Genomic DNA, 12,146 nt, shown 5'->3' on the forward strand with positions numbered 1-12,146 from the left:
TTCAGGTTTCAGTTATGTGATGGTATTTGTTTCATTACAATCAGTATCATACCATTTTCGCTGTTAAGGAGCACAACAAAGACACGTAATGTATTTTGCTGAATGGATGAGGTATTTCTGACTTGCTAAGAAAAAGTTAAGAGTTGAATTCAAGGAAGGGCTCTAATTGTGCTTAGGGAATGTAAACCTAGATGTAGCCGGAACTTTTATAAAAGGCTTTTGAGCTTCTAAGGGAAGAATAAAACAAAATTATTTCAGAAATAATAATTATGGGAATGAGTGATTCGCAGTCAGGCTGCCGCTCACTGAATTACCATTTCTAGGCTGTTTAACCATTTAAGCGGGATGGTGCTCTTCAACCCTGGGATTCTGTCTCTGGTGCCCCTGCTAACACCAGTGTGAGACAGCAAATATGAAGCACCTCGTTTGTGGCCATGCATGCTCTGTGGGGTTTTGCAATGCATCATTTCTCAGTTACATGCACAAATTGTCCTAGTTCTGCCACCGGTGATTCTGCACACCGTGGTTTCATAACAAGTCTCATAACAGGTTTCAAGAGCGACAGAAGTATGTTTTCACCAAGTGTGTAATGTGCTGTAAGACTCATTGTTGCAGGATGCTCTTTCATGCCAAAAGTTCAGATGGGTTCAAAAAGCAAGGAGAAAAATTCATGGAAGAGAAAACTGTCAAGATAAAACTTCTGGCTCAGGAAGCTGCTGAGCTCCAGATTGCCGGAAGCTGGGCGGATATACGGACGTGATCCTGCTTTTATCTCTCCCTGAGCATCTGCTGGTGGGCACAGTGGAGGCAGGGCACTGCTAGAAGTGACCTTTGCTCTTATCTGCAGTGCCCTTCCTTTTGTTGGTTTGTGGCATAACGGGACAGTTTTAGGTGGGCTGTGGCTTCCCTGACGATTCCTTGTGACTGGTCAGCCCTCTGATTCAGCCATGATTTGGGGAAATGACTGGTGTGCCTCAGTAAGGAGGCATTTGAGATTTCTGGAGAATGTTTCACTCATTGCATTAAATCCTCCCAAGGGAAAGGAGTGACAGTCATGGGAAAGCACTAACTCCCACTAGGCTCTGGTGGTGCAAGTCTGGAGTTTGGTATTGTTCATGCTAATCTTGTGATTTCTACTAGTGCTAAATAGCTATGTCATGGAATCATAGAATGGTTTGGGTTGGAAAGGACCTCAAAGATCATCCAGCTCCAACCTCCCTGCTGCGGACAGATACCCCTATTTGTAATGGCAGTTTATGTGTGTGAAACAGTCCGTGTGTCCCAGTGTTCCAACGTAGTGAAAGGAAGAAAGAAAAACCGCCGCTGTTGTTCCTTTGGCAATAGTACAGAACACCTATATGGATATCATGAAGTAATTTAAAATAAGACCTGCATTGGTTAAATAAGTCTGAAATCCCATCTTTTAACTCCCCCAAGAAAGAAGTGTGTGACATCACATTGTACTATAACATTACACTTTGTCCTAGGGAACCGAACTCAGTTGAGCTTTCGTTGCCTTTATCTTGTTCTCACTCAGATCCCATCACAGCATGGTTGATAACGGGAGCACAATGTGAGGTGGTGAATAATGCCAGCCAGCCTTCAGCGGCGCTTGGTTCACTTCCACGTTTTCCTGTTATGAGCTGCAGCCCTGTTTGCCTAAAGGATGGAGATTCAGGCAAAACAGAAACACGCTTCTTGGTGTTCAACACTGTGAGTCAAAGATTGGCTGCTGGATTGCACACACAGACTGCCCTCTGCCAAATGTTCCAATGGATTACTAGGAACTTTCCAGAACACAGTCCTTGCAGCTGGAAGGTTGGAAAAAGCCTTCCCTGAACTGCTGGTGCTCTGTTTTAATCTTGACAAGACTGCATGGAATGTTTCAGCTATGTAGCACTGTTTCACCACACAAAAGCGATCCAGTTCTGTAACCTGACCACAGGTATCATTTGCGCTCTAGGTTTGCATCTGCTGGAGCCCCCGACACCTCAGCGAGCTGTCTGTGAGAATCCAGCAACAGCACCAGAGGAAATGCCGTGGGGAGAGCCGAGACAGCACAACAGCTTAGGTAAAACGAGCACCTTAGGGTTTTGCAGAGTGTTTGGGAGAGCAAAAGGCTTTAGGTGTGGACAAGCTGCTGAAACCCAACCTGGTTTGGATTCTGTGCTGCATTACAGCCGCCCAGCGCCGCGTCTCAGCTGGAATTCCCCCCGGCTGCCTCATCCACCACACGGAAAGCTCTCCCACCGCGAGCAGCGCTGCTAAAACCCGCGGCCTCAGCGGTGTCTGGGTGGGGAACGGGAGTCCCCCGCGTTCGGGAAGGGGACGAGAGGCGCACACGGGCTCCGCGCCTCCCGACCCGTTCGCTGAGGCGCGGGGCCCATCCCAGGGCCGACCCCGGCCCTTCGGGGTGGCGGGGACCGGAGATGTCCCGTAGTTTGGAGCCGGCACCAGGCGGGGGCTCGGGGCGCAGAAGCCACCGCGGCAACCAGCCCCCGCCGTGCCCGGCCCCGGCAACGGGGACGCTCTATCCCTCCTCTCGCTGGCCCCAGAGCCCCGCCCCGCCCCTATGGTGGGAAGCGGCGCGGATCATAGAGTCGCTCGGCGCGGGAGGTAGAGAGGCGCCCGGCCGCGGTGGCGTGTGGGATGCGGGAGTGCTCGGCGGGGCGAGGTGGCGGATCGCGGCCTGGCCCTGGCGGAAGCGGCCGCAGCCTCAGGTAAGCGCCGGCCCCGCGGCGCCCCCGCCCCGCACGGCGCCCCGCGCTCCGCCCGCCGCCCGCAGCGGGGCCGGGCTGGCCTCCCCCCGCCCGGGGCAGCGTCCTGCGACCGCTGCCGCCGCTTATCGGCGCTCAAAGCGAAGCCCGAGCGCTGCTGAGGGGCGCGGGGCGTCCCCAGGCGCTCGTGACACGGGCCCTGCGGGGCCTGAACAAGCGCTCTGTGCTTTATTTTTGGGGTTTGGGGTCTTGAATGATTGTTCATGTGCGGGCCAGAGACGGCGCGGTGTGGAAGGGATTGACACAGCGGCTCGTGGGTGTTTGCTGTGTGCGAGAACAGGGCTGCCCGGCTCCTGATGAGCCACCCTGGCTGACAGTCTTAGCTCTTGGGTTTAAAGCAAGACCCTGCTGTTCACTTGGACAGGTGTTTCACGGTATTTCCCAGAGTTACTGTCTCAGAAGGCACCTCGGGAGGAAGCATGTTATTACTGAGAAGCACTTAATCACTCATTCCTGCATATGGATGGTATCACTGTTATCTTTGTGCTTTTAAGTGACTGTTAATTCAAGTAACAGTAAGAAAGCCGTCTAGAGCAGTACATTAACACTGAAATGGAACTTGAGGTAAAATATTTAGGATTATGTATACATTGCCTTTTCTAGTGCTTCTCCTCCTGAGCCCAGCGCCCTCACTTGATTTTTTTCTCTTACTTTCTCAGTCCTTGCCTCCCCTTCCTGTGCTGTTAAAGTCACAGGGCTGTAATGGGGCTTTCAAAGGCCCAGTGATGTGACTTGCTGTGATGAGCAGTGATGTGTTGTTCCCAGCAGTGATCTGCATTCTGTGTCACTGGTTCAATATGTGGTAAAAGCTAAGACTGTAAAACTTAAGAGCACAAAACACTAGTCCGAAGGCAGCACAGTAGCGTAGGAACACGCATCTCTTGTGCTGCCTGAATATGCTAGAGCTTGGTGGTTGTTGCGTTTCATACAATCGTAGAATGGTTTGTGTTGGACACCTCAAAGATCATCTACTTCCAACCCCCTTGCCATGGGCAGGGACACCTCCCACTGGATCAGGTTACTCCAGGTCCCATCTGCCTGGCCTTGAACAACTCCAGGGATGGGGCAGTGGCAACTTAGACTCTGAGTAACTTGGGCCAGGGCCTCACCACTCTCACAGTAAAAAATTTGCAGTTAAATTCTATGTTTGTTGGAAGTGATGGAGTTATTTCCCTGAATAAGAGCAACACAGAGTGTATTCAGTTTTTTTGTGTGTAGAAGAGGATCCCTTCAGTTGGCAACGTTGGTTCCTGATGAGGAGAATAGAAGCAGCTGGGATTGTTGATGCAGAGGGAGTGATGCTGCTCCCAGGAGCTCCTTGGAGGGGATTCCAGCTGCAGAGGTGAAGACGTTCTACTAACCCAGGGTGGCACGGAGAACAGGCTCTGCTGAACACGCTGTTGTCTGACGGGGCTGGGTGGTTCACACAGCTTTGGTCACATAAGGTCCAAAACCAAAGAGTTGACTGCTTTGCATGTGAAAAACCCAATATCAAATTTGGAATGCAGTGAGGAAATTTTTAATTTTCATGAGACTTCCTTGTTTCTCTGTGTGCAAGACCTTTGAAGAAGTTCTAAATCTTTTATATTTTTTTATTTACTTGCCTCAGTACTTGGCTGTGGCATTTCTGTGTGGTTTTGAAGTTCTTTTTGTGAGAAACCACAAATATTGGTATTTTTTCTGAGGTATTTTTGTTTCTCTGTCTGCTTTAAGTCTGAAAATAGGAGTTCAGAAAACTAGTGTTGCCGAGACCCTTTCCAGCACTTGGAAACCCACCGAAGTCTTCACTGCTACCCATGGTTCCTCATTAGGTTATTACATTTTAAAATGTATCAGATTTATGTAGCCAAGATGGGAAGAAAGGGGCCTCATTTGGTAAATCAGGAGGGTAGCTCTGCTTGTAGAGGGGGTTGTTAGGTCACTCTGAAGTGATTATTTGAAATGTGGTTCAATCTCCTTATATGGCAGGGCTCTTTGTACATTTTTCAGGCGTTTTCTTTGTGCTCGTTCCCATCAAGAAGCTCCCAGTCTGCCTGTTTCTAGCAGTTTACTTCTTGCATCCTGGCAGGAACAGAGGAAATGACCCATTTTCCTTCCCCTCTCTTTCTCTCTCGCTGAAGTGCTTTTCTTAGCAGAAGGCCACAGGGTGGCAAGTTCCCGGCTCTGTAGTTGTAGAGGAGAAAGCCTCACTGAGCTTTGCGCTGATCCATTCTCTTCAACTGGCCACAGCACACTGTGCAGGATAGGAGTTTGTTTGGATCTGCAATGAAACTTTGCTATGTTACCCCTTGTTCAGAACCGGATTTAGCTGTTGCTGTGCTGTAGCACAATGTCCCTTTTTTTGATCGAAACAGCTGAAGAGAACAGGACCACTGTGGTTGGCTCTGGTTTGCCTTAGTGGTTAGGCTTTTCTTCTGGGAGACTGATGAAAAATGAAGCATTACAATTTCCAGATGCGAGGCTCTCCAGAGTGTTGTCAGATGCTCAGCTTCGTGGTACTTGGATGTTTGTATGCAGCCAACCCCAAGGTTTCGGCAGTTGTCGGTGCAGTCTGGCCCGTGAGGGAATTACCACTCACAAGCAGCGCTGTGCGCACTGTGGTTATGGGTGCTGTAAGAAGGTGTAACGTAGGGCACGTTGCTGATTTTAAGGTTTTGGTTTGTATCGATAGGGTACAGCTTGAAGCAGACAGCTCGCGGCCAGCTGTGGAAGTCGGGCGGTGTGGCGATTTCCTGGGAAGCCTCCTGCGGGCAGCGTTAGGAACTGTGAAATGGACTGAGACTGAGAGCAGAATTCCTCTGAGCCCCAGTGCCGTGAGGTGTTGTGGAACAGCAGGCTCATCTTTTTTCTTTTTTTTACTTAAACTTCTAGTTAGAATCCTTCTATTCTAGCAGAATACAGTGGGAAATAACTCGCTGGGTATGTATAGGTGGGCATTTAAGCCTGTGCCGCGGTCACAATTTGATTGGAGCAGCTGTCCTGCAGCTTTGGATACAGTGACTTTTCGGTCAGATTAAGGCACAAGGTTCACGTGGCTTGCCCAGCACGAAACAGGCTGTGTAAGCTATGTTTGCAGAAGGATTTAGCGTAAATTTGGCTTTTTATGGGGTGACAATATTAGCTGACAATTTTGGCTGTGCTCCTTTTTCATCCAGTAGCTCAGGTAATGCCACAGTGGATGTGACTGTACTGTCAGGCTAAAGCAGAAGTATTTGGAGAACTTGCCATATTTATTTAAATCCAGATTGTTCCCCCTTCTCACCTCTAACACCAGGCAGCAGTGCTGAGTGGCTTCTCACCTGGCGTTGTGGTGAGGAATGCCAGGTAAGCTGAAGACGTGTGTTCTTTAAAACTCCAAGCTGCAGTCATGCTAACTTTGACTGTTCCTTTAGCCCAATGCCTAGCATTTCTTTTTTAGGATGTGTCCATCAAACTACTGGTGTTTGGGAACCGGGCTGTGTCCTGCCAGAGGGGCTCCGGCTGCCCACCAGGAAAGCTTTGCTGCCGGAGCCGCCAGGTGCCTGTGTAGGTCATTGCCCTGTGTTCCTGGGCCAGGAGCTGCCTTGTCAAAACACTCAGCTGGGAAGCGCTCTCTCCACTCCTGCCTTTCCTGCCGGCACTCTGCAGCCCCTCTATATAACAGGGCCTCGCTGTTGTGGTGATAACTAATCTATAGTGCATCTAATGTCACCGAGTACAAAGCCTTGCCAAGCCCAGCTGTTCTGGATGTCCAAAACTACCAAACAAATCTTTTTGGTAGCCCTTCAAATCAGGGTGAATTTCTATTGGTTCACCAAGTTCCAAGGTTTGCAGAGTTTGGTGCAGCGTTCATACTCAGCAGTGGTACTTTGAGGGGACTGAAAATAATGTTAAAACCTTTACCTGGAAATCCCATGGATGTCCTGCTCTTGGGAGAGTTTTTGGATACGGTCATAATTCTCAAATGCCATTTTTTTTGCACAACAATTACTTTACATTCACTTATTTGTAAGCTATCTGTAAGAAAAATGTAATTCAAAAGTAGAAAAGGTGAAAATGGAGGGGAAAAAAGACCTCCTTCTTCCATTCTGTATAGGGGTCTAGGAACAGAATATTTGAATTTCAGATTCTATTAGCTAATTACAGAATCAAAGAGAACTTAAAATTACATCAGGAGTTCCGTGCTTACTCAGCATTAGCTTTTGGTGGATATTTTTCCTTCTTTAAAGACAGGGTGGATGAAAGATCATTAAGGATACTGAATTTTAAGATTTGAAGTTTTAAAGAAATCTTTCTGGTTTAAAATCTTTGAAGTATTTAGATGACCTATTCTGGTTTTGGTAATCCTGTGTCGTTTCTTGTCTGTAAATAGCTTCATGGGAGGAACCATTTTGATTGTCACTTGCTTGTTCTGATAGTCTTGGAGTACGTGACATTTCATTCTGATAGAATTAAATGTGATTATTATGCAATTGATCAGTTCAAAATTAAAATGGCTGTAATCTTCAAGTCAGCTAACGCGCACTATGGTTTTTGTTTTCCAGTGTCTGAAACTTGGAGTGCCGAAACATGTCTCAGTCAGGTGAAAAAGTGAAGGTAAAGCGATGGCTCTATGGGCAAAATTTTGTTTAGAATCTGTTAAACTTCTGAAAATATTCATAGTTTTCCTGACATGGTAAAATAGTGGATGAATGATGCCTTGTTGCTTCAGATGCATTTCTTGGAAGGAACTACTTAGGAGGAACAGAGCTTGTGTGTGATTCTAGCGAGAGGCTTCTGATTTTTGCTGGACATGCAGTGTTTGCCTACACCTCTACAATGGTGCCTTTGCCTAAGGAGGTTTCATTTGACAAACCTTCGTTTCTAATGTTTTTTGCCAATCTGGGTGGATTTTAAAAACATTGTTAGCAAATAACAAACTGCATTTGAAGTGATGTCCCTGTACCCCCCAGACCCAAGGGAAGTATGGCATCGTGTAAAAACTGCTCTCATCATAAACTCCACGAAGAATACATTTGGTTCCAGCTGGCTCACAGGCCCCTAAGTGAAGTGGCTGCAGTTCTTGTTTAGGCTTCTATTAGGTTTTCAGTCAGTTGATAACAGATGGTGAAGCAGGCTGCCCTTTTTATAGCCCACATCTCTTTGATACGTTTTTCAGGCACAATTCTTTTTCCTGCTTTTGTGTTAGAAGTTAGACGTTGTGAAGGTAGGTGAACAGCTTAACAAGCCAAAGATAGATCTCTGTGTGATTGTATCCTGGTAATCTCTGCATTGCTTTACAATGTGCTTGTTTTTCTACATGTATGTGTATGCAGTATTTATTTTTATAGAAGGGAGTAGCAGCAAATACCAAATTTGAACAGGTCTTCTTGACCTCTAGCTTAAAATCTGTGGTCTTTGTAGCTATGTTTTGTGCTTAAGATTAGTAATAGAGTGTTCTTGCAAGCTTGCAGGTTTTGGGTTTTTTTTAATCCAAGGAGAGACTTTTTGTCTGTTTGTGTAGCCCAAGGTAGTTACCAGATTTCTATTTATATCAGACTGCTTGGTAAATGGGCCTGTTTCAAGGTCTGCCCTGGTATAGCAGCAAAAAATTGTTTCATGTGCTCTATATACTTCTGCACTTCGTTGTATAGCATCAACTGAACTCTGTTTCAACCTTTTAGGGGGAAGGGGATCTCATTTGTACTCCACTTCTGTTTTCTTGTCAGTTTTCCGACTCAGCAGGCTATGTGGGATTCGCTAATCTGCCCAACCAGGTTCACAGGAAATCTGTAAAGAAGGGCTTTGAATTCACACTAATGGTGGTTGGTAAGTGCCTGTTTAAGTATTTCTGACTGTTAAACAACGACAGAAAATGTATTTCATATAGACATATATGTCTTCCTGCTTAGTAATTGACGGTTATACAGAAGAAAAAGCTTTGAACCTCTCTACGGTCTCTAATTAAATCTCCTACTATTCTGTCATATTTGTTAGGAGGGAATTTGTATTTAATGTGATTAAATATAATGACTTTGAGCCAACAGGACATTCTTGTATTCCTGACTCATCATCAGGTGGTAGGGATAGTTGCCTAATCTTTCTCTGTCTCCCATTTCCCAACTGAAGGCATGAATGCACATGGTGAATATCTAATGTTGGCATGGTGATGCTGCTGGTGTGTTTTCTGCTGTTCTGTTCTGACTCACCCTGCTATTGTAACTAACATTTTAATTTGCATCTTCCGTGAAGGAGCACCTGTAGGAGTCTTTGATGGAAGGTCCTTGTGGCACAACGCTGTTTTAAGTGACATGTTGAATTACACTTGTATTGAATCAATTTGATATTCTACAGGCACAAAGGGAGTCTACAGTTCTTTCGCCTTCTTGTAGTAGAATTGCATGTTATTGAAAAATGGAGAGATGGGTTCTTGTGTTCTGTAGAACTGCTTGGGATTATTTTGTGGCAGAGCATTCAGCAGTGTCTGTAAAATGAATAGGTAATTTTTTTACAAGTGCAGAATTTTTTTTATTTCATATAGGTTGTGACAATAAATACAGACAAGTTCCTCATCTCTAAGGTGGGGTTAATAGCATATAAATGGCATGGCCAGTTGTTCTAATTGCTGACTCCTTTGATTCCATGGGATAGGAAAAAATGCCTTTTGAAATACAGATTTGGTAATTGCATTTACAAGTTTAATGTTATTACTTCGACGTTGGACAAAATTTGTACGACCTGGAGTTCTAGGATGATGGAACTTCATGGAGAATTCTTTGATTCTAATTCTTTGTTTCGTGTTTCATAGGATGTGTAGCCTGACCATAAGGTTGCATAGCTCAGCTGTTAGTTTGGGGTAGCAGTATTCATCCTCCCTCCTAACAACGTTCCTGGTTCAATTTCTAGCTCAGGAAAACCTTAAAGCGCTCAGAAATTTCCAACAGTGGAGTTACAGCTCCTGGTATTGTAAGTTTAAATGAAAAGGGAGGTGTTATTTCCCTGAAGTAACCTAACTATCGCTAGATCTGTAGACAAACTGCTGTGTGACCTTTCAGCTTTTATTATGAAATCTGTTACAGTAAACTTAGCATTTTCATGTAACATTTTTAAAACACAGGAAAAACAAGCTTCCAGTGTTTTTATAAGTGCTTTGCTGAACCTTTGATGTTTTATCTCAAAAGTTAGGGTGGATCCTGATGAACAAATTATTTTTCCTCCATAACGTGGGCTTTGGGAAAGAGGAGGTGCTTTTAAAAGCCTGGAGTAAAAGGTGTATATGTTTAATGCCCCAAATTATTTTTGTTTGTAGGTGAGTCTGGCTTGGGAAAATCTACTTTAATTAACAGTCTGTTCCTGACTGATCTCTATCCAGAACGTTATATTCCTGGAGCTGCAGGTAAATGTGATTTTGCAGTTCCTCCAGCATATACTCTATGGAATTTCACGTTCTTTCAGTAAACATTCCTTCATTCTCATGATAACTTCACTCTTGAGACCCTTTCTTCATGCTGTCAATGCATTTTAATCCTCCAGACTGTATTTTTTGAGCTGTCATTTTCTCGTTTATATTTCCTTTCAAAGGCTCAGCTTTTGCTGTTTCTTTGTCAATTGTTATTAATAAACCCAACCCACCAGATCTTTTAGCTGTCAATATACCAAAATGTGTTTTTCTTCTAGTCCCCGTTTCCTCTCATGATTTTGCCTGTAATGCCTTGAGTCCTGGTTAGGGCTGTAAATACCTTTTGACAAAGAATCTAGCGTACTTCGGAGTACTGTAATTTTATTTTTTGCATATTGTCATGAGTAAATCCCTCATTAATTGAGTTTGTTTCTTTTTGTTTATCTATAAAAATGTGGTGTTAAATTTTAACTAGCTAGGTTTTTGTTTTCTTTAAAATATTTTATGTCCTGTAGGCTACCATACATTTCACACTGAATTTCCTCCTCTATTGCTTTTTCCTGTAGGGGTTTTGCAGCATTTGATAGGCACAATAACATTCAAAATCTTCCTTTATTTTAGAGAAAATAGAGAGAACGGTTCAAATTGAAGCTTCTACAGTAGAGATAGAGGAGCGAGGTGTGAAACTGCGTTTAACAGTAGTTGACACTCCAGGATACGGAGATGCCATTAACAGCCAGGACTGGTATGTGTGTAAATGTTCCTTTGCTTGGTAGAGTTTGTCTTACCCAGATGTTACTGTAGCGTGTCTGTCTCTCTGAACTGAAGTGGTTCTGCTCGTGGTGTTTGGATAACCTTGATTTACTAAAGGGGAGCAATAGATTCATGATCTTTAATGTTAATGGAGTGTTATCTTGAATCCATGGTAAAGGGTCCTTTCTGAGTCCTGGCAGTTAAGCACAGTTTCCTAAACACTTCTGCATTCTGATTGCTCACCTTCACGTCATTAGTGATGTGATCGTTTAGCTTGTGAGAGTTTCCAAGTCAAGTTTCTCTCATAATTTTTGTTGTCGAAAATACACATCTCTAGTGAAAGTTTTATTACTTCATACATCTTCCTGCTTCAGTTTTCTAACTACATTTTTATGTTTTTAGAAGGTTTGTTTCACTCTCTAGGCACTGTTTCTCCCTCAAAATGAACGGCCTTTCCTCCAGCAAGGTTCTCTGTAACAACTGCAGTCAACTTTCTGTCCCCATAGCTACTCTCACAGGACAGAGTTCTGGCGTAGGGGAATACCTTGTTTTTCTTTTATACTTTGTCTCTGGCCCATCCAGCTTCTGTATTTTTAAGATAATACTTTTCATTCCATGTTCTTTAGATATACTATTAGCAATTTGGATAGAATTGTTGTTTTTTTAAGCTGAAGTTGCTACTTGTCTCTCTCTGGTCTAAATATCTCTGATAATCTTTAGCAGCTGAAATAATTGCAGATACACTGGGCAGCATAGATAATTACTTTAGCTTAAAGATCATAAAGAAAGAAAGTGGTAAAATAGCTACGAAGGAATTGGGCCATTTGTAACAAAATTAGAATAAGTTTGTTCATAAATGTGATTTCCAATTCATCATTGTTGTGCACTTTTCTTTAACTGTGGAAAACTGACCTTGTGATAATTTATTCAAGTAAAGATGAGATATATTAATTTGCTTACTAGGATCCTGGATTACTCCTGTGCAACTAGAAGCTAAACTTTGAATTTCCATGTGGTTGTCTTTTGAGAAGTGCTAGGAGTATTTGTTTTGCTTAGATGTTAATTTTTATTGACACTTTCTGGTGGTGGTGGTAATCTTAAGGTAAACAAACTGCCACTGCAGAGAAAGGGAGCATGAAGCTAATACTGGTTGATTTGAGTTCTTCAGTATAAGTTAAGCATCAGGAGAGAGGCAAATAGCTGATGAAGTAAACATCTGTAGTGCTAATAGCATGTTTCGTAATCTTTTCTTCGCATAC

At 44.1% G+C, this 12,146-nt stretch overlaps 2 protein-coding genes across 6 annotated transcripts in view; one reads left to right on the forward strand and one right to left on the reverse strand.

Moving 5' to 3' along the window:
• Positions 1-2,351, reverse strand: part of PPIL2 (peptidylprolyl isomerase like 2) — a 158,047-nt gene extending 155,696 nt beyond the window's left edge. The window contains exon 1 of the mRNA XM_069871089.1: positions 2,342-2,351. The gene's annotated coding sequence lies outside the window, so the exon portion shown is untranslated. The remainder of the gene's footprint in view (positions 1-2,341) is intronic.
• A 257-nt stretch (positions 2,352-2,608) lies between these two features.
• LOC138728073 (septin-2) overlaps positions 2,609-12,146 on the forward strand; it is a 35,124-nt gene continuing 25,586 nt past the window's right edge. For 2 of the 5 annotated variants that reach the window (XM_069871102.1, XM_069871103.1), the window contains exons 1-5: positions 2,609-2,720; positions 7,301-7,352; positions 8,420-8,564; positions 10,045-10,131; positions 10,756-10,879. In XM_069871102.1, coding sequence (XP_069727203.1) covers positions 7,326-7,352; positions 8,420-8,564; positions 10,045-10,131; positions 10,756-10,879 — 383 coding nt within the window. In that variant the 5' untranslated portion in view covers positions 2,609-2,720; positions 7,301-7,325. Of the gene's footprint in view, positions 2,721-6,195; positions 6,295-7,300; positions 7,353-8,419; positions 8,565-10,044; positions 10,132-10,755; positions 10,880-12,146 lie in introns of all 5 variants that reach the window. The other 3 variants (XM_069871105.1, XM_069871104.1, XM_069871106.1) reach the window with 3 other exon arrangements.

This window comes from Phaenicophaeus curvirostris, chromosome 17 (genome assembly GCF_032191515.1).
Source record: "Phaenicophaeus curvirostris isolate KB17595 chromosome 17, BPBGC_Pcur_1.0, whole genome shotgun sequence".
Taxonomy (NCBI): Eukaryota; Metazoa; Chordata; class Aves; order Cuculiformes; family Cuculidae; genus Phaenicophaeus; species Phaenicophaeus curvirostris.